General features: G+C 47.4%; 2 protein-coding genes across 2 annotated transcripts in view; one reads left to right on the top strand and one right to left on the bottom strand.

The window, feature by feature from the left end:
• The window catches only part of ABCC3 (ATP binding cassette subfamily C member 3), a 56,811-nt gene extending 48,205 nt beyond the window's left edge, over window positions 1–8,606 (top strand). The window contains exons 27-31 of the mRNA XM_025361863.1: window positions 862–1,008; window positions 1,200–1,358; window positions 1,952–2,118; window positions 4,800–4,994; window positions 8,001–8,606. Of these exons, the coding sequence (XP_025217648.1) occupies window positions 862–1,008; window positions 1,200–1,358; window positions 1,952–2,118; window positions 4,800–4,994; window positions 8,001–8,109 (777 nt within the window). The 3' untranslated portion in view covers window positions 8,110–8,606. The remainder of the gene's footprint in view (window positions 1–861; window positions 1,009–1,199; window positions 1,359–1,951; window positions 2,119–4,799; window positions 4,995–8,000) is intronic.
• A 1,499-nt stretch (window positions 8,607–10,105) lies between these two features.
• Window positions 10,106–24,732, bottom strand: ANKRD40 (ankyrin repeat domain 40). Its single transcript, XM_025361864.1, has 5 exons — window positions 24,349–24,732; window positions 17,469–17,617; window positions 16,288–16,773; window positions 13,851–14,032; window positions 10,106–13,033 (listed from the first exon to the last, which is right to left on the bottom strand). The coding sequence occupies exons 1-5, from the start codon at window positions 24,480–24,482 to the stop codon at window positions 12,887–12,889; spliced, it is 1,098 nt and encodes a 365-aa protein (XP_025217649.1). The 5' UTR covers window positions 24,483–24,732; the 3' UTR covers window positions 10,106–12,886.
• Window positions 24,733–25,363: the final 631 nt, after the last annotated feature.

Genomic DNA, 25,363 nt, shown 5'->3' with positions numbered 1-25,363 from the left:
TTGATTATATGCCTCCCTCTACTAGAACGTAAGTCTCATGAGGGTGAGGACTGTTTCAATGGGGATACCATTGTATCCCCACTGCCTGGCACTGGGCTGCCACCCTGTAACAATGAATGGGTAAAGGTAATAAGAGGGGGAGTTAGGGCAGGCAGGGAGGGCACTTCAAGGAATATAAGGTGTGGCACAGTGGCTCACACCTGTATTCCCAGGACTTTGGGAATCCTCCTAGGCAGGAGGATCCCTGGAGGCTAGGAGTTCGAGACCAGTCTGGTCAACACAGCAAGACACAGTCTCTTCAGCGTTTCTCTTTAAAACATTAGCCAGGTATGCTGACACAGGCCTGTAGTCCTAGCTACTCAGGAGGCTGAGGCAGGAGGATGGCTTGAGCCCAGGAAGTCAAGGTTGCAGTGAGCTGTGATCGCACCACTGCACTCCAGCCTGAGTGACAGAATAAGGACTTGTCACAGAACAAAACAAGTTAGCCAGGCATGGTGGCATGTGCCTGTTGTAGTCCTAGCTACTAGGGAGGCTGAGGGAGGAGAATCACTGGAACCCAGGAGTTCAAGGCTGCAATGAACCATGATTGAGACCCTGTCTCTCAAAAATTGAAAAAGGAACACAGGCAAGCAGGGAGACTGGGAGGGGAAGGACAGGGGAGTGTTGGAGTAGATTTGTGGAGAATAAAGTTAGAGGGATAAAGGGGTCATTGAACACAAGGCTGAGCTATAGGGGTGCCAAGGACCCTCCCAGGGACCATAGTGGGGGAGGATTGAGGGGTCTTGGGGAAGAGAGACTGAAAGGTGAGAGAGGGCTGCACTGGGCAGGAGGTAATGCAACCCCATCTGCCCCTCCTGCCAGGCACCCTGGGTGGTGGAAGGCAGCCGCCCTCCCAAAGGTTGGCCCCCACGTGGGGAGGTGGAGTTCCGGAATTATTCTGTGCGCTACCGGCCAGGCCTAGATCTGGTGCTGAGAGACCTGAGTCTGCAAGTGCACGGTGGCGAGAAGGTACGTGTGTGATGGGCGGACCTGCATGTGTGTTCGTGCCTGTGGACATGGCCACAGCCCTTGTGGGGAGCTTGGGTCTTTTGAGAGAGCAAGTGCTCCAGTCAGATGTTTGTTCGACCTCCAGGGGAGTCCTGGAGATGCGCCTGTGACCTCTCAGCTTCCCCCTGAGAGCCCTTTTCCTTCCCGTCCAGGTGGGGATTGTGGGCCGCACTGGGGCTGGCAAGTCCTCCATGACCCTCTGCCTGTTCCGCATCCTGGAGGCGGCAAAGGGTGAAATCCTCATCGACGGCCTCAATGTGGCAGACATCGGCCTCCATGACCTGCGCTCTCAGCTGACCATCATCCCGCAGGTACGAGCCTGGCATGGACTGGCCACACTCACCAACGGCCCTGGAGGCAGGCCCCACCCTGTTCTGTAGCTTGAGGATGGAGACTGGGACCCCAGTATCAGAGGCTTCAGCAGGTGGGGAGGGACAGACAGCACAGAGCAGAGCCACCAATGAGCCACCCCCAGATCTGGAAAGCTCAGACTTGCTCTGCCCAGTCAGGCCCTGTCCTTTGACCTCCTGGGCCAGCACATGGGGAAGGACCCCTCCAAGAACCCCATCCCCTGAGACTCTGTCCCGGTCTCTTTACCAGCTCTAATTACATTTCACTTTTTCTGTCTTCTCTGGGATGTTTTTTTTATGCCGAGTGGACACTCTGGAGTCAGATTAGTGGATCTGGTTCCCGCCTCAGCAGAGGTCTTCGTGATTGGCAAAGCTGAGGTTTATCACTCCCCCACAGGCAATTTTCTATCTCTTTGGCCATTGTCTCCTCTGGGGAGCTAGGGACAGAGTAGGAGTGCTGCCACCTTAATCCCTCTCTTCCTCCCTGGACCTGGGGCCCATGGCTCCTTATAGTGCCTAAGCTGCCTGCCTCTGAGGCCACGTTGTATCCCCAGGACCCCATCCTGTTCTCGGGGACCCTGCGCATGAACCTGGACCCCTTTGGCAGATACTCAGAGGAAGACATTTGGCAGGCCTTGGAGCTGTCCCACCTGCACACGTTTGTGAGCTCCCAGCCGGCAGGCCTGGACTTCCAGTGCTCTGAGGGTGGGGAGAATCTCAGGTAAACGCTGGGAGTGGAGAGGTCAGGAACTGCAGCCCTCCCCGGGGAACCCTGGCAGATGCTGGGAAACCTGACACCAATGACACAGAGATGAGGCCAGCCAGGATGTACACAGGGCTGTCCTTTTGTATTGAGCATATTCTGTGTGCCCGGCACGGTGTATTGTCCCGCCGACTCCTCACACAAGCCCCAGCGGTGGTCCGTGATCCCACTTCACCGATCAGGAAACTGAGGCTCAGAGATGGTAAACCTAAGTTGCACAGCTGGGAGAAGGCAGGTCTGGGATTTGAACCAGCTCTGGGAGAACCAGTTCAGTGAGGTTGTGGAGGCTGTGCTTGGGCTGGGGAGCATAGTTCTGGATGGAACCCATGGAGCAGGTGAGAAGAAGCCCTTTTCCCTCCAGAGCTTTCTTACAGCCCCAGATTTTATGTCCTCAGCCACTGGGCTATGCATCGGAGAGGCCAGTAGTCACCTCTTACTGAGTCTAAAGGTTGGAGATACCTATACCTGTGCTAGCTGTGTGATTTGGGGCAAGTTGCTTAACCTCTCTGTGCCTGCTTTTCTTTCACTCTAAAAGGCAGATAATAACAGTCCATACCTCTGCATTATGCTGCCCAATAAAAACAATGCAAGCCATGCATACGTAACTAATGTTTTTTTCTCATAGCCACACTTTTTAAAAAGGAAAAACAAGTGAAATAAACTATAATACTATATTTAGCCCAGTATATCTAAAATATTATTATTTCAACACATTATTGATATAAAAGTATTAGAAATATTTTGCGTTTTTTTCATACAAGTTTGAAATCCAGTGTGCATTTCACATTTACAGAATGTCTCAATTTGGACTAGTCACATTTCAAGTGCTAATAGCCACATGGGGCCAGTGGCTACCATCTGGACAGAGCAGTGTTAGGGTCAGTGTGATGACAGGAAAAGCGCTTCGCTTGGATGCGCTCCTGTGAAATGTCAGCTCTTCCCCTCCTCCCTTCCCTCCCTCTTCTCCTCCTCCTCCTCCCTATTTTCATTTTTATATTCAGTCCATACTCATGCAGCCTCCCCAGACCTCAAAAACTAAAACAAGGCCGGGCGCAGTGGCTCACGCCTGTAATCCCAGCACTTTGGGAGGCCAAGGCAGGCGGATCACTTGAGGGCAGGAGTTCAAGACCAGCCTGGCCAACATGGTGAAACCCTGTCTCTACTAAACACACAGAAATTAGCTAGGTGTGGTGGTGGGCACCAGCTATTTGAGACGCCGAGGCAGGAGAATCGCTTGAACCTTGGAGGCAAAGGTTGCAGTGAGCCAAGATCTTGCCACTGCACTCTAGTCTAGGCGACCGAGCAAGACTTGGTCTCAAGAAAAAAATAAACAAAACTTTACATTTGCCCAGCACTGAACAATATTGAAAGCACTCTGGCCTCCATTTTCTCCTTTAATCTTTACCGTGGTCCTGTGGGCCAGAAACGAGGCTCCACAGTTTGAAATGATTTCCCCGTAGCAGCTCAGCTGGTAAGAGGCAGAGCGGGGACTCTGGCTCTGTCCCAAACCTTTCCTTGCTGTATCAGTCACGTCCCTCACCTGGACAACTGGTGGGACTCCCTTGCCACCCAGGCAGCCCTTAAGACTAAATGGGCATCGTAACTGGCTCTCACTTACATAACCACGTGGGGGTGGCTGGTGGACAAACATGGTTTCTCCAGACCCTGTGCCCCATGACTATCTCTTGCTTGATCCATTCTTCTCACCTGCTTGCTCTTAACACTTCCCCCAGAGCATGCCCCACCCTGACACATGCCAGGATCAGAGACAGAAAGCAGCTCCCCTCCTCCCTCACTGAGCTTGTAGCCACTTTAAGTATAACCTGTGTCCTGTGCCAGTTCCACCATAAATCAGCCCTGAGTTCTATCCGGCGGCTCATTCTACTGCCAAAACCTTCATTAGTTGCGGGAATGGGCCAGGGAAAGAGGCTGGACTTTACTCCGGCTGTGGTGACTCACGCCTTTGGGAAGGGCTGAGGTATTTGTCCTTGGATGTGCGGATGCTGCGGCCTCTGTGGTTGGGAACACAGCCTCATTTTGTCTGCTGGCTCTGGCTTCCACGGCAGGAGGCTGAAGGCGTGTGTCCTGCCCCTCCTTTACCTCCTCAGTGACCAGACACAAAGAGTCCCGGGGTCTTCCGCTGCCCTGCCCTTTTCTTGTCCCTGAAGCAGAGCCCTGGTCTGTATCCCCTATGGGGTGGGAGGTGACTGCCTGAATTGTGTGATATTAGGCTCAGCAAGATGGCATCATGTGGCCTATTTGCAAATATCCGAGAAGAGCCATGCAAGCATGTTCTTACTAAGGTGTAAATGACTGATAGAGTGAAGCAGAGAAACATCACGACACTAGTTGAAAAGCAAGGATGGGGAAGAAAGCACCGAGAGAGGAGGCCAAGGGTGCCAAGAGCAGACCAGGGATTTCACAATGCCTTTTAGCACTGGCTCGTTCCCCAAGCCCCTCATTATCCCAATGGTGTCCAGACCTCTGCTCCGTTCCAGAGGGCTGGGCTGTGGCAGAAATGGGAAAAGTCAGACAGAAAACCAGTCCTGGGCTGCTGAGGAGTGAAACAGGTCTGGGAATGAGGCCTGGAGGCAGGTGGGAGGCCCCTAGCTGGAAATGCCTACCTTCTCCACTCCCAGCGTGGGCCAGAGGCAGCTCGTGTGCCTGGCCCGAGCCCTGCTCCGCAAGAGCCGCATCCTGGTTTTAGACGAGGCCACAGCTGCCATCGACCTCGAGACTGACAACCTCATCCAGGCTACCATCCGCACCCAGTTTGATACCTGCACTGTCTTGACCATCGCACACCGGCTTAACACTATCATGGACTACACCAGGTGGGACATGGAAACCCGAGCAGTGGGGAACTGGTGGGGCCACCTGGGGCATCAGGAGTGGGCAGGGCAGATTAGGATCATCGAACAAGGGAATGTTCCTGGGATTGCTAGGGCATGGTGGGCAGAGCAGAGTTTCCCGAGATCTAGATAAGGGGCAGACCAGAGTGGGGTGGCCTGGGCTCAGGGGTGGGGTATACAATGACATTTTCATTTATTTTTCTTCTTCTTTTTTTTTTTTTTTTTTTTTTGAGACAGAGTTTTGCTCTATTGCCTAGGCTGGAGTGCAGTGGCTCACTGCAACCTCAGGCATGCACTACCACAGCCGGCTAATTTTTGTATTTTTAGTAGAGATGGTTTCACCATGTTGGCCAGGCTGGTCTCGAACTGCTGACCGCAAGTGATCCACTTGCCAAAGTGCTGGGATTACAGGTGTGAGTCACCATGCCCAGCACCAACAATAACATTTTCTAACACATGGGGAAGGGCACACTGGGCTCCACAGGCACTGCATTTGTGTGCAGGCCACTTGCATCCTGCCTCCTCCGTGAGGCGATGTAAAGGGAACTGGAGGCTTCATGCTGAGTCTCATCACTTCCTGAGAAACCTGCTGGCAGAGTGCCTGCATGTCCCTCACCTCATTGGTGTCTCACAGCCACTCTGGTTGCAGATAAGCAGCAGCTCAGGTAGCAGCTGGACCCTGACAGCACCATGAGGAGCTGAGCCTTGTGGGGAGAGCACTGTGTCTGAGCCAGAGGGTTCAGAGTCTCAGGCTGCTGTGTGACCCTGGGCAATTTGCAAAACCTTTCTGAGCCTGTTTCAAATGAAAATGATGCTTCGTGGGATTGTCGTAGTCAATGAAGTCTGGGCACAGTGGCTCACATCTGTAAACCCAGCCCTTTGGGAGGCCGAGGCAGGCGGATCATTTGCGGTCATAAGTTCAAGACCAGCCAGGTCAACATGGTGAAACCCCATCTCTACTAAAACTACAAACATTAGCCTCACATCGTGGCAGGGACCTGTAGTCCCAGCTGCTCAGGAGGGTGAGGCAGGAGAATCACTTGAACCCAGGAGGCAGAGGTTACGCCACTGCACTCTAGCCTGGGTGCAGAGCCAGACTCTGTCTCAAAAAAACCAAAAGTCAATGAAAGGTATTTAAACTGCAGGTGATCCTGAGAAATGACAGTGTCCTCCCCAGCCCCTTGCTCTAATTCTTGCACTAGGCCCTCCAAGGATGAGGGAAGGGGCCATGCCCTCAGAAGCTTGTGGCTTCCTTGGAGAGGCAGACCATTCCCTCACTGTGCCAGATGTCAAGGTGTGGTGCTGGAGGTTGAGGAGAGAGGGCTGGGTGACTCAGAAGCCTCACGGGAGTGAACTGGCCCTGGCCTGGCAGGCTGCGCTCCCTAGAAACTAGAAGGGAAGAGGAGGCAGGAGGCTCAGAGAAGTTTCTTTTGAAGGAGTATAGTGGGAATAACCCAACAGGCCTTCATTTACTCAAGAAACACTTGCAGGATGGTGGGGTGGGGAGGGTGCCATGGACAGGGCAATGGGTCAGATCTTGTCTCTCTTGGAAGTGCCCCCATGTAGCCAGCAGTGTCTTGGGAGCCAAGCTGAGAATGCCTGATGCTACCCTCTGTCTGTTCCATCCCTCTCCTACCCTTACCCGCTACTCCCATTTAGGACCCCACTGGAAGAAGGGAGGGTGGGCAGCAAGTGCTGAGCCCTGGGTTTGGAGGAGGGACAGGGCTGGCCTCAGAGGACCTGTTCCCAGGCCTAACCAAAACTGTTTCATTCACCAGCAGCCCTAGGGTGGGGAGCTTGGAGCGACCTTGGAGGTTGGGAGTTCATTCATTCTAGTGGAACAAGCAGAAATTAATCAAATAATGACGTGTAAATAGGACCCACAGGAAGGAAGCAAAGGCCTGTGTGTGCAGGCCAGAAAAAGGCTATCCACACAGGGTGGCCAGTGCACTTTCTCCTCTAAGGAAGGGATGCACCAGCCAAGCCTGAAAGAATGAGTTGGAGGATGGAGGTGAGGCAACAAGGTAGGGAGCGAGCTGAAAATTGCAGGCAAAGGATACAACACACGCCCCAAGGCAGGAGGGTACCGGAGGCTGGAGTGCATGGGAGGGAGGCAGTAGAACCAAGATGGGGGTGGAGAACAGGCCGCACTGTGCTGCACTTTGAGGACCATGGAAGAGCATTCAGTCCTTACCCAAGAGCAATCAAAAGCCACTGAAGACCTTGATTTTGGATTGGGGTTGGGATTGGGGGGCAGTGGCCAGGCAGTGATGTCACAGACACAGTCCTTCTCAGGACACATGTGGGAGAGCCCAGTAGGCTGAGAATCAGAATGCAGTCAGCCCCCTCCCATGGAGGAGCACTTCTCCAGGCTGGGGAGAGCCCTTTCCCCTCCTGCCATACCCTGGTGGAGCCAGCCCACTGGCCTTGTACCAGGTGCACCCGGTGAGTGGTTGGTGGGAGATTCTAACCCCGGGCCCAGGCCTGGCTATTTGTGTGTGAGCTGGAGACCCACCGAGCAGCAGCAGCAGCAGCAGCAGCAGCCGCCGCCAGATTTGCAGCCCAAGGCCCAGATTCCAGTGTCAGCCTTGCTGCAGCTGGTTTCCTGCTGTGTGCTTTTCTGAGCCGACACAAAGCAGATGGATGTGCACAGAGCCCAGCGCACAGGCCCGTGGCTCCCTGCGCACAGCCTGCTGAAGTCCTGTGACCCCGGCAAGGGGAAGGGCTCATTAGGGAAGGTTTTCAGAGCCCCAACTAGCAGAGATGAATAGGACCTGGTGTTTGATCCCAGAAACCGCTTCACTTGCCAGAACTAACAGAATGGCTAAAATAACCGGCCTTGCAAGCGTGCACATGTGGTGCGGCGGCTGTGCTGGGTGGGTTGGCATGTCACTGTGGGCCTGAGCAAGTACCCAGAAGAGCAGGATTAGACGATGTGACCAGGTCAGGGCTGATGGAAACCTGACCACTTCTCTCTTTTTTGACTAGGGTCCTGGTCCTGGACAAAGGAGTAGTAGCTGAATTTGATTCTCCAGCCAACCTCATTGCAGCTAGAGGCATCTTCTACGGGATGGCCAGAGATGCTGGACTTGCCTAAAATATATTCCTGGGATTTCCTCCTGGCCTTTCCTGGTTTTCATCAGGAAGGAAATGACACCAAATATGTCCACAGAATGGACTTGATGGCAAACATTGGGGGCACCTTAAGATTTTGCACCTGTAAAGCCTCACAGAGTAACTGTGCTGAATGCTTTAGATGACGAAAGGAGCCCTAAGAGGTAAATGACATGCCTAAGGTCACAGCTAGTTTGAGACAGTTAGACTAGTCCCCAGTCTCCTGATTCCCAAACGAGTATTATTTGCACACTACACTGTTTTCAAATAACGATTTCATGAAATGACCTCTGTTCTCCCTCTGATTTTTCATATTTTCTAAAGTTTAGTTTCTGTTTTTTAATAAAAAGCTTTTTCCTCCTGGAATAGAAGACTGTGGCTGGGCCAGGCCACCCCTAGGAATTCCGTCCTGTCCTCTGGGGACTGCTGCCTGAATCCATTAAAAATGGAGTACTGATGAATAAAACGACATGGTCAACAATATATACACACTAGTCTTTTTGTGCTTGTTCACAAGGTTTGGGGATTAGGATCTTTGCAGGAGGCCAAGAGGAAGATTTTCTACACATGTACATGGTTGTAGTTACCTGAACTTCAGACCCAAGAGCTCTTGGCTGCAAATATTGCCTTCACGGCCAAAATTCCCTGGGTAATTGCCAGTAGTTCCTGCTCTGCTGTGCAGATATTGTAAAAGGTGAGAAAGGCCCTGAAATCTGACCTGGGGCCTCTCGGGAAAGCTGCTCTGAACACCTCCACGTTCATGTCATCCCTCAGCCCTCTACGCCTGTTTCTCTAGGGACTAAGAAGTACATGATGCTTTACTTCCTTGCTTATTTTGAAGTCTGTTCCAGACAGTTCCTATAACCGGTGAGGCCTCCAAGTCATTCATTTTCCTCAGTCCAGCCAAAGCTGAATGTGTGAGCACAAAGAAGCTGAGAGGCCACCTCCTGCCCAGAGAGAAGCCACCCACAGTCCCAGGTTGGCAGACAAGATGTGAGGGGTGAATTAAATTTGTTTTCTTGAGCAAGCCAACAAAGAGTTCCTTTTCTGCAGGTCAGAGTCCGCCTGGCACAGGCCTTCTATTTGGAATGGATCTCTTCTCCTTGTTCCTAAGTGTTCTGGTCTCTTGTCTCGCTCTCATTTCCCCTAACTTTGTCTTGGTAGGATGTGAGTGGGTGTGGGTGATGGTGGTTTTCTCCCCAACCCTAAATGGTTTGCAGTAGATACAGATGGAGGTGGATCCTCTGATTGGTTTTTTCTATATGCTCTGGGTCAGCTTGTACTGCAGGACCATTTGTTAAAGGTTAATCGCAATTTTTTGGCAGGCTGTTTCTGCCCAGGATGTTTATGAGTATATGGAAGATGACTTCCATCCCTGTGATAAAGCAAGTATGAAAGCACAAATGCCCAAATTATTCTGCCTCTCCGTGGTGCTAAGAAAAGGTCTCTGCTATGCTCTCTGATTTATTAGGCCAATTTGGCTTGACGTCTGCTTTGTGAGGTGCTAGCTGGCCTGAACCAACAGAAAAGCAGACTCATTCAGCATCATTCTCAGCTAAAGATCTGGAAGTGTAAGGCTGTGTTTCCTCTCCTGTCTTGGGATTTGCTTCTGAGCTCATTGAGGCCCTGACAGGTGCTGACAACCCAAAGGAGAGGCTCAGTTGGGTAAAGTAAATAGGATAATCAAAAAATGTGGTTAATAAGGGATGACCTCCATCTAACTGGCTCAGCTAGTCCAGGGAAATGAAGCCGACTGCTGTGAACTGGAAGGAAAGACACCGCACAAAATATCCGTCCCCAGGTGCTACTGACAGGATATGAGCGGGATGTATGAGCGGGATGTGGAGGAGGCTCAGGTGGAGAGAGGGCCCTTCTAATCTTCCTCCAGAGCGCCTGGTCTCTGGGACTGTCCAACAATTTGAACCCCCTATGATTAGAACTATAGTGCTGTTTAGGAAGCCAAAACGAAGGTGTATAGGTCGGTCAGTTAATATTTAATTTTAATAATACTTGTTATGTTTGAACAGTCAGCAATGCACAAAGAAAAAATCTTCAGTGAATGTTTACACACTGTGAACACATGCTTTAAATATGCAGTGGGGGAGGAGGGGTGAATTCACAGTTAACAAAGCTAAAAAAAAATCCTTGTTATAAATTACACAAAGCATATAAAAATATTTCTCTGAATGCATAGATTAAGACTTTAAACTCACCTACCAGCAACTGTGCAGTCTTATTCTACTGCGATACGCAGGAGTCAGTTGACCACAGAGGATTTTATAAAGGAGAAGAGAGACCAGCATAGGGCAGAGACACATCAAACCCACCTCTCACCGGAGACACCAGTCCCTTGCTTGCCTCTGTCGCTAAGCCTAGAACATGCCCTGCAGCTGCTCCTCTGGAGGCCATCTCCCAGCCAGGGGCCTTCACTGCTCCACTTTAATTAATCTGGGTGGCTGAAAGTGTTTTAACCCAAGTAACTTAGACATGAATTAATATTGAATTTATTTCATCTAGGATAGAACCAGACTTAACTTTATCAGTAAACTGTAACTTTTTTAGAAGCAAAGAAAAAAAAGGTTACTACATCTAGTTAAATTCACTTCCGATTGGTTGAAACACAAGGGAGGGGCTGGGCGCCCTGGCTCACACCTGTAATCAGAGCACTTTGGGAGGCCAAGGCAGGTGGATCACTTGAGGCCAGGAGTCCGAGACTGGCCTGGCCAACATGGTGAAACCTTGTCTCTACTAAAATACAGAAATTAGCCAGGCATGGTGGCACATGCTTGCAATCCCAGCTACTTGGGAGGCTCAGGCAGGAAAATCGCTTGAACCCGGGAGGCGGAGGTTTTAATGAGCTGAGATTATGCCACTGCACTTCAGCCTGGGCAACAAAGCGAGATTCCGTCTCAAAAAAACAAAAAACAAAAAACAAAAAAAACACACACAAGGAAGGTTTCTTCTTTAAAGCACTGAAGAGAAAGAGGGTAATAAGTAAACTTCACTCTGCTATGCAAACACTGTACAAGGGTGAGTAAGTCACCAGCAGTAATTGGTGGGATACAATTAAGTCACTAAACAGAGTGATTCCGTGAAGTTAGCCTTGAAAAACATCTCAACCTCATTTCAGCATTTAGGCAGCAGCAGGAGGCCATTATCTTAGCACAACATTCTCTTCCGTTGACATCTTCTGCACGTTCTCACTCAACTGTAGTGTTCTAATAAAATTAAGTTAACACAGTTAGGAAGTTGAGTTTCTTTGGAAACTATAGGCACTATGGGGAAAAAGCTTCTTAAGACAGCAGGGATGCTCTTCCACAGCTGGCTTCAAACCCCTGCTCTCCTGTTTGTCTAAGTGTGCTAGTTCTTATTTCTGAAGTTTAGCTGTTTGTTTCAACAAAACAGTGGCTGCTCTTTTAACATTAATGACACTGAAGGAAAGGAAAAGAATCCTTGAATGCATTCTTTTAAAAAATTCCTATGCCATACTCAAGAGTTTAATCAGGTGTTTTGTTTCTGTTTTTCAGAACAAAGTCTGGTCAACTCATAACTGACTTTGTGAAGTGAATTGGTGGTAGTAGTAAGGGGATCGCTAAGATCAAACAATTTGTTTACAAAAGCAACAGATTTCAGAATTGTGTAAAAATCCTAATAGTTTCAAAATAACCTTTATCTTTGATACAAAAATAAAGATGCTAACTCCTTTAGCTCAGTTTCCCACAATAACCTTTAAAATAGCAACAGATTCAGTCTCAAAAATTGCTTTTCATTTGTAGTGGAAAATGAAAGTGGAGAACATGGAACAGCAATATTTGTGCTCTTCTCATAGGATGCAGTTACACACACAGATGACTGGAATCACTTCAGAGTAAAAAAAGTGGGCTGGGTGCAGTGGCTCACACCTGTAATCCCAGCACTTTGGGAGGCCAAGGACGGGAGGATCACTTGAGGCCAGAAGTTTGAGACCAGCCTGGGCCACATAGTGAGACTCTGTCTCTATGGGAGGGGTGGGGGTGGGGGTGGGGGGCATTGTAAAAAAGCAGTTGCTCTTTTAGAAGGCATCAGAGAGCCCTCTAGTGACCACGAAGGGGAGTTAATGCAGAGATGACTCGAGAAACAGAGAAGCAGTCATGAGTGTTTACAAAGGAAAAAGTGAGGGAGGGAAAGCTCTTTTGGTTAACAGCATATTTACAATTAGGTAACTGTATTCTTAAATACTTTTAACCTGAGTAACATTTATAAATATGTTATAGGAAACCTCACAGTCACAAGTCACACTAGAATCCATCTGTCCAATATCTGTGCTTTCCCCAGTCTTCCTCCCTCATAAGTTCCCAATGTCAGGAGAGTTGTGAGCATGCAACACCAAGAAAAACACATCCTGGCCCTTCAGGTGCACTGTCAACAGGAGTGGCTAGAAATAGGCTCCGCTCTCTCTCAGCTTCTGCTTAGACAACTCTCTTACATTCTGAACATAAAACACACTGGATACAGAACCTTCAGCTTCTGCCTCTCCAGACCACTTCTCAGCTGTTCAAAGCTTCAAGCAATAGGTTTATTGTGCACCAAGAGGCTTGGAAGAGTGGCACCGCTGCTTGGGGGTCAGGGGCTTCCTACCTTGGCAGAATGATGTTAGTATATACTACGCAGTGGCACCAGAGGCCCTCCTGGGCATCCGAGGCATTTAGATCAATGGCTTGTCCTTGGCCCAGAGGTGATGCACACTGTCATAATACTCAGTGATAAAAGTCCCTGCTGCATTAGTAAGTCAGTTTTGAAGCTCTCCTGTTATAACAAGGCCTTTCAGTCAGTGTGGATGCAGCATTTCTGAACAGAAAATTATTTTCACTTATCATCAGAACCAGTTCCAGCTCCTGGAAATCTTGGAGTCGAGCAACATCCTTGTCCTAAAACAAAAATATGTTAAACAGATTAACAGGAGCCACTTGTCTCCATATGTTTGGTGCACTGTATTGATACCAGTATCTTGTCTCATTTCAAAACTTGGAAGAAAAAAAAAAATCCCTGTGGCAGGCTAAGTCAGTGATAGTGCAACTAAGGCCCCAGGCTGATTGGGTTGCAAAGTGGAAGCCCTTAAAAACAGCTCAGCAGCTGTGACAGCATGAGCACACACTGCGAAGGGAGAGGCTATGCAAAGGGAGAGGCAATGCACAGATCAGTTTCCCGGGTGCCCTGAGAAGCCAGAAACCTGATGTTCAAAAACCCAGAGATGTATGAAGGACCACACATGCATCTATGTGGATTTGCTCTGTAACTGAACTTGGTTCTTCACTTGTAAAACAGAAGGCACATCTAGTAGTGTACTAAGTTAATCCTTACAGATCACTAAAGAAACCGAAAATAGGAACACGTGAATGATAATTCAGAAAATTATCTCTGGTATCAACTTCCAAAAATGCCACTGTTGGCTGATCTGAATGCAAAGGTGTTTCCAACTAGTTTGTAAGAATGTAACTGGCCAAACACCAGTTACAGATGTCTTGGTTCCTTCTCCACCCCACTGCTTCACTTGACTTGCCAAAAAAAAAAAAAGCCAGCGTCTCTATAGACTTAGTAGAAGGAAATGATTACATTTGGAAAATCATTCTTTGCTCCTTTTCTATTCTCTGTTTATTTCCTCAACTAACTCATATAACCAAGGAGGGAGCTAGGTATTTTCCAAATGCAAAAAGCAGCCATTCATGCTTAACAGACTTTTCTTACCTTTCTTAACAGAGTGTTGGGTAACTTTCTGATCTTCTCCACTTGATCTGGATTAACACCCAGCTCGCAGCAACACACTCTGAGCAACTCTTGGTAGGTGAGCTCCTGTCGGTCCAGTTCAATTTCAATGAAATCATTTTCTCGAAGAGATGGGTTCTGAATTCTCACCTTGAGTACCAGCTCTAGAAAAAAAAGGAGAAATGTTAGTGAATAGTTCTGGCACAGCACAGCCCCTGTTATTTAAGATCTTTTCCAGAAGATGGTTACACTTAATCATGCCAAACAGACCTGTTTGGTGGGAAAACCAAGTGTAACCAGCAGGGTTTGCTCAGGCCCAGTTCTGGCTCTGCTGGAGCAGTTTCCTGCATTGTTGTCCATACTTTTAGGCTATGGTTCACAAAGTAAGAGCAAGGCAGGGGCAGCCATTCCAGCTGTGTAGAAGGATAATTTACTTCTGCCATTGGAGCTAAGGAGGCAAAGTCTTAAGAACAGGTTTGGGTATCAAACTATACATGAACAGGGGAAGGGGGAAGAAGGTTGGAAAGAAGGCATGGGCAGGATGTGAGTTACCCTAAAAAGACTGAACAATTATGGACCTAAAGGTATTTGTAAAATATGAAACTCCTTGCAAAAAAGACAGTAAAAGAGCCAAATGACAAGCTACTAATAAAAGCTAAAGTATAACTTGATGTGAATGTGGCACCTTCATGAGGAAGGGGTCTTATTATTCACAGGTCTTGGAACTAAGCAATCTGCTCCTTTATTCTGAACCTGGCTGCCAAGACAGCCCAAGTCAAGCACCCTGGACATTTGGCAGTTCTGCTTTGTTCCCTGTATATGAATCCCTTGTGGCACCCCAGGTCACTGTTAGCACCTATAGTAGTTAACTCCTCAAAAACAGGAAGTGAGAGAGTTACTTCTAGGAAAAAAGGAAAAGTAAGACTAGCTGTACCCTATGGTATTTGACTGGATTTGGAAGAATCAGGATGAACTTGTGGTTTTTAATACTCTCAAAAAGATATACACTGATAGAGAAATATGGATATCTTTCCTGGCTATGTCCTCTTAGCAGGCCTAGAAGAAATGATATACCTGTAGCAATGAGGACACCTAGTGCCCACATCCTGGTGTCTAAATACCATTCTTGGTGGGCCCAAGTGGGAGGCAAATTTGCTGTGTGTCCTAAATATCATTCTCCACCAAAAAGAACCAGGGCTTCTTGGAGAAATGACTGACTCCAGGGTGGGAGGAGGAAAAGTTATGCTATGAGCCTGGAACATCTTGCTGCACCAGAAAGTAAGGCAGTGCTCCAAGAACAATGAAGACACCTGCAAGGGACATAAGAACCAGCTTGAAGGGGCTCCCACTGGCCAAATCTGGGATAACCTGAATAACTGAAAATTGATAGTAACAGATTATAACCCACTGAATAAAATACAGATATATGTGTCAATACTGATATTAATGAAAGAGAAGGGAAAGCCCTTCTTTACAGTAAAATACCAACTAATAAGTAGAGAAAGAATGATTGAAAATCGTATCCCACAAAAATAATTGGCCTGGACTCTTCAAAAAGATCAAGATCAAAAATGATAAAGGGTAAAGATTCCAGATTAAAGGAAACTAAAACGACATGATAACTACAGGCAACATACGATCCTGGGCAGGGCGCAGGGGGCAGAGGAGTACAGAGAGTCCAGATAGGTATCAATAGTACAGATAGTACTATTTCTGTAATAGTACAGACAGTACGTATAATAGATGACGGAATATAAAAGGCAGTGGTTGAGACAATTGACAAAATTTAAACATGGACTATGGATTACAGAACAGCATTACCTCAAGATTACATTTCTCAAATTTGGTCATTTGTACTGTAATTACATAAGAGAATACCTGGCTGGGTGCGGTGATTCACACCTATAATCACAGCACTTTGGGAGGCTGAGGGAGGCGGATCACTTAAGGTCAGGAGTTTGAGACCAGCCTGGCCAACATGGTGAAACCCCATCTCTACTAAAAAAAAAAAAAAAAAAAAATTAGCCAGGTGTGGTGGTATGCTCCTGTAATCCCAGCTACTTGGGAGGCTGAGGCAGAAGAATTGCTTGAACCTGGGAGGTGGAGGTTGCAGTGAGCCAAGATCATACCACTGCACTCCAGCCTGGGTGACAGGGTGAAACTACGTCTCAAAAATAAATAAACAAATAAAAGAGAATATCCTTGTTCTTAGGAAAGATATAATGGAAAGAATACTGAACGGTATCAGGGTAAAAGGGCAAAAGGTAAACAATTTGTGAATTTGAGTAAAGGGAGTTCCTTATACTAGTCATGTAACATTCCTGTAAGTTTGTAATTATACCCAAAATACCTCATTAAATCCCACCTCTCGGGACACCAACTCCCCTGTTGCAGAGGCTGTTTGCTGATGAGGGGTTACCTTGCATATTAAATGGAAATGCTCCAGTGAAGAAAAATGGCTGGAATGCTGGCGCTGGTCCTGCATATGCCCCATTTTGAGGCTCCAGAGACACTGGTGGCTTGGACGGGACAGAAGAAAACAGGGAGCGGCTCTGACTCACTGGTGGCTGACAAACAGGACCTGGTTTTGTGCTTTCTGGTGTTCTGAGTATGGCAGAGGGGGCCGACACATCACCATTCTGAACTAGTGCCAAAGAGGTGTGGTCCCGGGGAAAGGCCCCTAACAGGGGAGGTTCCCCAGGGGGAAGCAATGGAGGTGAGCCATCTGCAGGGGGTGATGCAGCGGGTGTGGAGGGACCCCCATTCTGCATCGGGGCTGAATCCTCTGCTGTGGGTGTGTAGATAAAAGGGAAGGCTGGGTTGGCCAAATAGTTGGGAACAAAGGGCAGTTCTGACTCCTTCTTCAGCTGGGGGAGGTTGTCATCATCATCATCATCTTCTTCCACTTAAAAAGAAGAAAACAGAACATTTACACAGTCCTTTCAAAATTACCAAAAAAAGGTGTCTTTTGGAAGTGGTGTCTTTTGGTATGTGACATTGGTCAGTGCTTACTGCCTCTGCAGGTCAGAAGAAAAAAGAATATTTCATTAGGTTTATGATTACCATGTTCATCATTATCTTAAATTTTACAAATAAAAAAATAAAACCTTACAATGCTGACCTCCCCAGAAACAACCTGGAATTACTACCTTGGCATAGTAATTTGCTTTTAGAAATAGAACAGTTGCTGGGAGCAGTGTCTCACACCTGCAATCCCAGCACTTTGGGAGGCCGAGGTGGGCGGATCGCCTGAGGTCGGGAGTTCGAGATCAGCCTGACCAACATGGTGAAACCCCGTCTCTAATAAAAATACAAAATTAGCTGGATGTGATGGCACATGCCTGTAATCCTAGCTACTCGGGAGGCTGACGCAGGAGAATCACTTGAACCTGGGAGGCAGAGGTTGTGGTGAGCCGACATCATGCCACTGCACTCCAGCCTGGGCAACAAGAGCTAAACTCTGTCTCAAAAAAAAAAAAAAAAGGAAGAAAGAAAAAAAATAGAACAGTTGTTTGACCAGCATTAAGAATGTAGCCAATAATACCACAAGTCTTCAATGAGTCTAACGAAATCAAAAGTTCCCCCCAAACACAGACTCACCTCCCATAATCTTCCTGATTTCTCTCCTTGATGTTAACTGGACTGGCATTTCTCCTTTTGTGGTAAGAATTTCTTTGTCAGCTCCTGATTTTAACAGGTAAGAGACCACCTGACCATGGTTTCGTTTACATGCCCAGTGTAAACAAGTCCTGTTCCAAAGAAAAGAATGAAAAAGAGGAGAAGTGATTTGGGATTTCAGATTCTAAACATTAGTAAATAATGTATACACAAGCCTGTTAGAGTTCAGCTAGAACCAGGTAACCGGGCTGGTAATCTCAACTTTTCACAAAGAAGATGATCAAAATATTTAATATGCTTAAATTTTGTTTTTAAATCTCATTTCTGGTTCCTGAGAAAAACTAACTTAACCTAGGAGTTTTAATTTCAATAGCCTCCAGGAGGTAAGCTCACTGGCTGGCTAACTCCAATGGTAACGTGGAGTATACTCTATGAGTATCGCTCATTAGATCATCTCAGTCTCTGAAACATATTTTTATATTGCTATATTCCTTTTCAGGGACTATGGAAACTCACTTCATATGCCACCTGAAGATTCAATATTATCAGGCTAATAACTATCTCCTATCAGCAGCTTGCTCTGTCACTTAAATTATTATTATGACAGCAGATATTCTTGTCTGAATCCCAGTTGCTCACTTTCTTTTTCCTTCTTACTTTTCTTTCCTTAACACACACACAAAGGATTTCCAAATTTCCATTTTTAAAAAGTTGGCTTCTTTAGTTCTCTCCAGAAGGCTACAAACATATCCTCATCTGCGTAAACATAAGGCATTGCACATATACTTTAATTCCTGAGGTACTTAAAAAATATATATCAACAACCAAAATTCTTCAAGAACAGGCTCTTCTAACATATCAGACTCATTTAAGTAAAACTAATCACTCAATATTGTACACAGAGGAAGCAATTCTGTACACTCTGAAGGGCTACTATTTTCATACTATACAGAAACATAATTAGCATGCAGGCAAAACTCCATCTTAACAGAAATGAAAGATTCAGAGCAACTAAATCCATCCCTAGGTGCCAAAGCTGAATGTATATTACGGAAGGAAAATACTTCTCGCCCCTGTGTTTTGAAATGTCTTATTTCACCAACTCTCTAATTGAACTGAGATAAATATCTTCAGAGCTCTTATAGCCAAATACAGAAATGAAGCTTGGAACAAATGTTCAATAGTGAAGGTTAGTTCACTAACCTGGGAAGTATAATTATCTGGAAAGTTTATATGGTTCTAGGAAAAAGCTGATTTGCCCTGGGCTTAGCTTTAGTAACTCACAGAAAGTTAGCATGTCTGGCTGGCTGGGAGCAATTCCACTGATGTCTCAGAGTGACATTCTACATTATGGTTCATTAGAATTAGATTATCCAGGTTCCTTTAAGGTGTATTTCATGATGCAATTACAAAATTATTACTAATTTGGGAAAAGTAAGAGTCTTGTTAAGTTTGGGAGAAAAGAGTCTTGATCAAGCTCCCTGAAGGCAAGGAAGTGTTTGCTTGGCACATATACATGCTTAGTTAATATTTACTGAATGGGCCAGGCACGGTGGCTCACACCTGTAATCCCAGCACTTAGGGAGGCCAAGGCAGGCGGATTACTTGAGGTCAGGAGTTTGACACCAGCCTGCCCAACAGGGTGAAACCCCGTCTCTACTAAAAATCCAAAAATTAGCGTGATGGTGCACGTCTGTAATCCCAGCTACTGGGGAGGCTGAGGCAGGAGAATTGCTTGAACCCAAGAGGCAAAGGCTGCAGTGAGCCAAGATTGCGCCACTGCACTCCAGCCTGGGCAACACAGCAAGACTCTGTCTCAAAAAAAAAAAAATGTACCGACTGAGTAAACTAAGGATAAGGTGGACCTTGCTTGAAGTAGAAGGATCTAATCTATCCTTGATTCTGGGCAAACTGCAGCCTTGAGTGTGTTTGTGTGTGGATGTCTGTGGCACAGGCTTAAAAAGTGAGCAATTATAATGATAAGTGAGCCCTCAAAAATGAATGAAGCATGATGAGAAAAAGATGCTCCCTTTTGGAAATAAAATGCTCACTTGCTAGTAGTAGATCACTTGTTCATGGCAAGCTTGAGCGTAAAGGAGGTAATTTACTACCAGTGGGTCTGAGAGACTCTGGGACAAACCAACTTGCTAAACTACCACCCATGTAAAGCAGTGTTAAGTCAACATAGCATGGCCCCCACAGCCCTGTGCCTTAGTCATCATCATTTACAGTCCAGAGCTGTGTGGCTCTGGGCAGCCATAACTCAGAGTCCCTGCAGCCAGGTAATATTTTCAAGTTCTTCATGAAGCATTATCCTTGGTCCTTAAAACCAAGGGGTATGCATGACACTTGAATTACAACTGATGTGGGGGAATGACTAGTGATCAATCTAATTGATAGATTACTCTATCTTTGAACTTCAACTCCTTAAGCTTTATATTTGCAGTCAGAATATCTTATTAGTGTTGGAAACTATTTCAGACCTGAGGTATTGGGTGTCATTCATCAACCGGGCATCACTCACTGGTGCTGAAATTGTGGTTACTGATCAACTAAGAATTGAAAGCAGTCACCATTCTGCTTGGCAATGCAAGAGAGTACGTTTTTTGAGGGTAACCTTATTTTCCATTACCCAGCACATTGCTTCATAATAAGAAAATAACAACAATAGCTAACACAGGTATAACGCTTCACATGTTGGACATTGTTCTAAAGGCATTACATGTATTAACTTATTTAATCCTCTAAACCCATGAGGTAATACTATTGTCAACATTCCCCCCATTTTACAGAAGAGGAAACAGACATCAGCAAATAAATAAGCAAAGCATGCAGTACGCTAGGTGATGATGAAGTGTGACAGCAATAGTAAAGCAGGGAAAGGCATTAGGGAATGCCAGAGGTTGTGCAACTTTAAATTGAGGGCCCAGGAAAAGCCTTGCCAAGAAGGTGACATCTAAACTAAAATCTGAAGGCGGTGAGGAAGCAAACCATGTGATATCTAGAGGGAAAGCATTTAAGAGAGTGGGACGACAAAAAAACACAAAGATCTTGAATCAGGACTATCTGGTATTCCAGGGAAAGCAAGGAGGCCAGGGGAAAAAGGTAAGCAGAAGGGCAAATCCCATGAGATTAGCACAGAGGTAAGGAGGGAAGATGTGGGAACAGGAAGTAGACATTGTAGGACCCTGTAGGCTTTTACTGAGTGAGATAGGAGCCATTTTTGAGAAGAGTGAAATGATCTGACTTATGTTTTAAGTCAGGATCCCTCTGACTACTGTGTAGTTAAGAAGACTGTTTAATATCAGCTGAGGAGCAAGGACACTAGCTAGGAAGCTATTGCAATAATCCAGGCGAGAGAAACAATGGTGTACCAGAGGCGTAGTAGTAGGGTTAGTGAGAAGTAGTCAGATTCTGACTGTATCTGAAGGTGAAGCTCATAGAATTGGCTGACTGAATGTCAGCTGTGAAAGACAGGAGGCAAGCAGGAGGCAAGCAGGGTGCCAAGCGTTCTGGCCTGAGCACCCCTGAGAGGCTGAGGACTCAGAGGAGCAGGCTTGAGGTGGTAGAGGGATGAGGCGAGACTTGGAATTCAATCTTGGATATGTTGAATTTGACAGGCCTATTAGACAATTCCTCCAATTAAATCTACAAAAGGACGGGCGCGGTGGCTCACGCCTATAATCCCAGCACTTTGGGAAGCCAAGGCGGGTGGATCACCTGAGGTCAGGAGTTCGAGACCAGCTTGGCTAACATGGTGAAACCCCATTTCCACTAAAAATACAAAAAATTAGCCAGGCATGGTGGCACACACCTGTAATCCCAGTTACTCGGGAGGATGAGGCAGGAGAATCGCTTGAACCCGGGAGGCGGAGGGTGCAGTGAGCCAAAATCACGCATTGCACTCCAGCCTGGGTGACAAGAGTGAAACTCCATCTCAAAAAAAAAAAAAACACACACAAAACCTATAAGAAGCCTCTTCAGGCTACCTCAGCTTCACTTTACTAAACACCTACTATGGGGCAGACATTGTGTTTAGGAGGGTAGGTCTGGAATCAGATACCAGGTTCGTTTTCTGGCTCCACTAGTTACTGTCAATCCCATGACCTTGGGAAGGGGCACTGCGCAAAGTGAGGAAATGACTTACTCTTTCTGGGCCTCAGTTTCTTCATCTGTAAATGGAGAGAACAGTAACTATGTCCCCAGGTAGTGGTGAACAAGCTAACACACATAAAACACTTAGAACCCCATCTGTGCTGGCCAGGCGCAGGGGCTCACGCCTGTAATCCCAGCACTTTGGCAGGCTGAGGCGGGCTGATCACAAGGTCAGGAATGGAGAACATCCTGGCTAACAGGGTGAAAACCCATCTCTACTAAAAATACAAAAAATTAGCAGGGCGTGGTGGCAGATGCCTGTAGTCCCAGCTACTTGGGAGGCTGAGGCAGGAGAATGGCATGAACCCAGGAGGTGGAGCTTGCAGTGAGCCGAGATAAATGTTATCTATTTATTTTATGCTTCATCTCATTAAGGGCTCACAATACTCTTCTGGAACAAGTAGAAAATGAAGCAATGGGCAAAGTCCCGTCTAGGCAGGAATGGAGAAGACCCTGCAGGAAAGACCAGGCTCCTTCTACACAACACCGCCTCCCAGTGCCAAAACGGTAATTCACAGCTTTGAACCAGAGCAATGCTCAGAAAAGATACATAACACAACAGCAAGTTTGCAAACACCTGTAAACAAAACAGAACAAAAAGGTAGTATCCTCTGTTTCCTGGCTTTCTGGTCAGCTATCCAGGCTGCTTTCTTTAGGGAAATTAGGTAGACAATTTTTTTTTTTTGAGACTGGGGGTCTCGCTATGTTGCCCAGGCTGGTCTCAAACTTATGGGCTCCAGTGATCCTCCTGCCTTGGCCTCCCAAAGTGCCGGGATTATAGGCGTGAGCCACCAGGTCCTGCCAGGTAGACAGAATTTTTTTTTTTTTTTTTTTTTTTTTTAGACAAAGTCTCGTTCTGTCGCCAGGCTGGAGTGCAGTGGTGTGATCTTGGCTCACTGCACCCTCCGACTCCCTGGTTCAAGTGATTCTCCTGCCGAAGCATCCCAAGTAGCTGGGATTACAGGCACGTGCCGCCACCCCCAGATAATTTTTGTAGTTTTAGTAGAGACGGGGTTTCACCATGTTGGCCAGAATGGTCTCGAACTCCTGACCTCGTGATCTGCCCACCTCGGCCTCCCAAAGTGCTGGGATTACCGGCGTGAGCCACCGTGCCAGGCCCAGGTAGATAGACTTTTGAGGCAGTCTGGAAACCATGGTTCTGGTACTATCATATTAATAGTTATGTGGCCTAAGGCAAGTTATTCTCTGGGGTTGATCCTCTCTCCATTGCCCCTTTCAGTTCCAATATGGATGATTCCACTTAAAAAAAAAATGTAAACTCACTTTTTTTTGTTGTTGTTGAGGTGGAGTCTTACTCTGTCGCCCAGGCTGGAGTACAGTGGTGCAATCTCAGCTCACTGCAACCTCCATCTCCCAGGTTCAAGTGATTCTCCTGCCTCAGCCTCCCAAGTAGCTGAGACTACAGGCGCACACCACCATGCCCAGCTAATTTCTGTACTTTTAGTAGAGACGGGGTTTCACCATGTTGGCCGGATGGTCTTGATCTCCTGACCTCCTCATCTGCCCACCTCAGCCTCCCAAAGTGCAACTCACTTCAACTCTAAGCTAGCAAAATAGTCTGGCTAAGCATTACCTGAATCAAAATTTTAAATTTTAAATACAGAGGGCGGAATAATGCCACATTCAGTAACTTGTTTTGACCACCAGCAACATCTTAAGATAAGACTCCTTATTTAATTGGGAAGAATTCAATCTGCAGGCAGACATCTAAAGTCTTGGATGACATTCTGTATTTGAAATTGTAATAAGAAAACAGGCCGGGTACAGTAGGCTCACATCTGTAATCCCAGCACTTTGGGAGGCCGAGGCAGGTGGATCATTTGAGGCCTGGAGTTTGAGACCAACCTGGCCCCATCTCTACTAAAAATACCACACACACACACAAAAATTTGCCAGGTGTGGTAGCGCCCGCCTATATTCCCAGCTACTTGGGAGGCTGTGGCAGGAGTGTCACCTGAGCAGGGGAGGTAGAAGTTGCAGTGAGCCGAGACCGTGCCCTTGCACTCCAACCTGGGCGACAGGGCAAGTCCTGTCTCAAAAAAAAAAAAAAAGAAAAGAAAAGCAAGAAAGAAAAAGAAAAAGAAAGAAAACACTGGACAGGATAAACAAATGAGTCTTCCCTCAAACAGGCAACTGTAGGCAGCAGCCGCAATTCGGTTGCAGTGAAACAAAAGAGAAGCAGAATGGTGATGCAAATGTGTGTTGTTTTTTTTTTTTTTTCCTGGTCTTGGCTAAGGAAATCGTGCTAGTTTATAAAATTCGTATTTGATCAGTTGCTTATGCTTTTAGCTCTGCAAGATGTGTTCTCCAGAAGCACCTACGGCAAATTAACTCAACACTCGAATTGGGGTGAGCTCCAACGCTTAGTCGCTGAGAATCACAGCCTCCAGCACCGCTCTGACCAAGTGAGCCGGGGGCGCGGGGGAAGGGTGTAGGGCACCAGAGTCCCAGCGGGCGCTGCCCCGAGTGGACCACGTGGGCCTGGATTTGGGCAGGACGCGCTCCTGACCGCACGAGGCATGGGGGCCAGGGCTGGCCTCAAGAGGGCACAATCTCGGAGGCCCGAGGTGGCAGGCCTCGCCGTAGCCCCGGCGTCCGGGGACAGCTCTGGGCCTAGGTCACGACTGACTGCCCCACGCCTCGGACCGGCTGCCCTGACCCTAGGCCTCCCCCGCTCCCCACTTACCAGCCGTTGACCTCATTTTGGGAGTTCACATCCACCCCGCTCTCCACCAGTTTCTGCACCTCCCGAATGTCCCCTAAGGCCGCGGCCTCCCGCAGCCTCTCCTGCTGCTCCTTCTGCTCTAGGAGGGCGTTCATCTTCCCCTCAGCCCCAGGCCCCCGCCCAGGCCCGCCTGCCCCGCCCCGCCCGGGGCCTGTCAGCGCCGCCGCCGTCGCCGCGGCCCACTCCCGGCCATGGGGAGGGAGCGTGGAGCTTGTCCGCCCTGTTCGCGCCGCTGCCCGCGCCCGTCCCGGGACTTCCGCTCCCTCCCGCAGGCCGCCCCTGCACCTCCCGGCCCGCAGGCCCAGGCCTCCTCCCCAGCCGCGCCTCCCGAAGGCCGGCTCCGGGGGACCCTATTCAGTGTGACAACCCTGACCCAGATATTTTCCGTTCCGACCTAAGGCTCAGGCGCCCAGGCTGGCTGTTTATGTAACTACTGCACAATATTATCTGCCATGATTCATTGACTATTTTTAGACCTCCCCACCCCGCAGTTTCAAGGGAGGAGGACAAGGCACATGAAAAGAGAAAAAAGCATAGTTGAGAGCCAGAAAAGCCTTATCCTCTGGTGCAGGCTGTTTACCAGGCATCCAAAATAATTGGTGGGTTCTTTTTGTTGGGATTTGGGGGTTTTTTGTTGTTTATTTTCTCCCTGTTTGGTTGGCTCCTTTTCCGTATCTTGCCCAGCAGGATGGGGAAATGGGCTGAAAACGATCCTACTATAATACGCCCATTATTACAGAGATAGATTACACTCTTCTTTTTGACAGTGCTTGGGGACAATTCAGTTAGAATATTTAATTCAACTGTTGTTGTTTTACATCTCATTTTAGACAGGATTTCTTCTAACCTGGCTTTCAGGAAAAATATTTATATTGTGCTCACAGTTTATGAACTGTGATTACTGCTTACAGATTGTAATTAGTTACTCTTCATGAAGGCCATATAAGGAGAAAAGAAAGGAAAAACATTTAAGAGG

This window comes from Theropithecus gelada, chromosome 16 (genome assembly GCF_003255815.1).
Source record: "Theropithecus gelada isolate Dixy chromosome 16, Tgel_1.0, whole genome shotgun sequence".
Classification (NCBI taxonomy): domain Eukaryota; kingdom Metazoa; phylum Chordata; class Mammalia; order Primates; family Cercopithecidae; genus Theropithecus; species Theropithecus gelada.
Note: the sequence above shows the minus strand (reverse complement) of the source record. Positions and strands in the feature narration are given on the sequence as shown.

Bases quoted from the DNA above. Each gene is read 5' to 3' on its own strand.
- ANKRD40 (XM_025361864.1), bottom strand. From the start codon at position 24,482: ATGAACGCCCTCCTAGAGCAGAAGGAGCAGCAGGAGAGGCTGCGGGAG. The intron at 17,618-24,348 runs GTAAGTGGGGAG...TCTTTGGAACAG, and splicing joins CAAAATGAGGTCAACGGCTG to GACTTGTTTACACTGGGCAT. The intron at 16,774-17,468 runs GTGAGTCTGTGT...CTTCTTTTTAAG, and splicing joins AATCAGGAAGATTATGGGAG to TGGAAGAAGATGATGATGAT.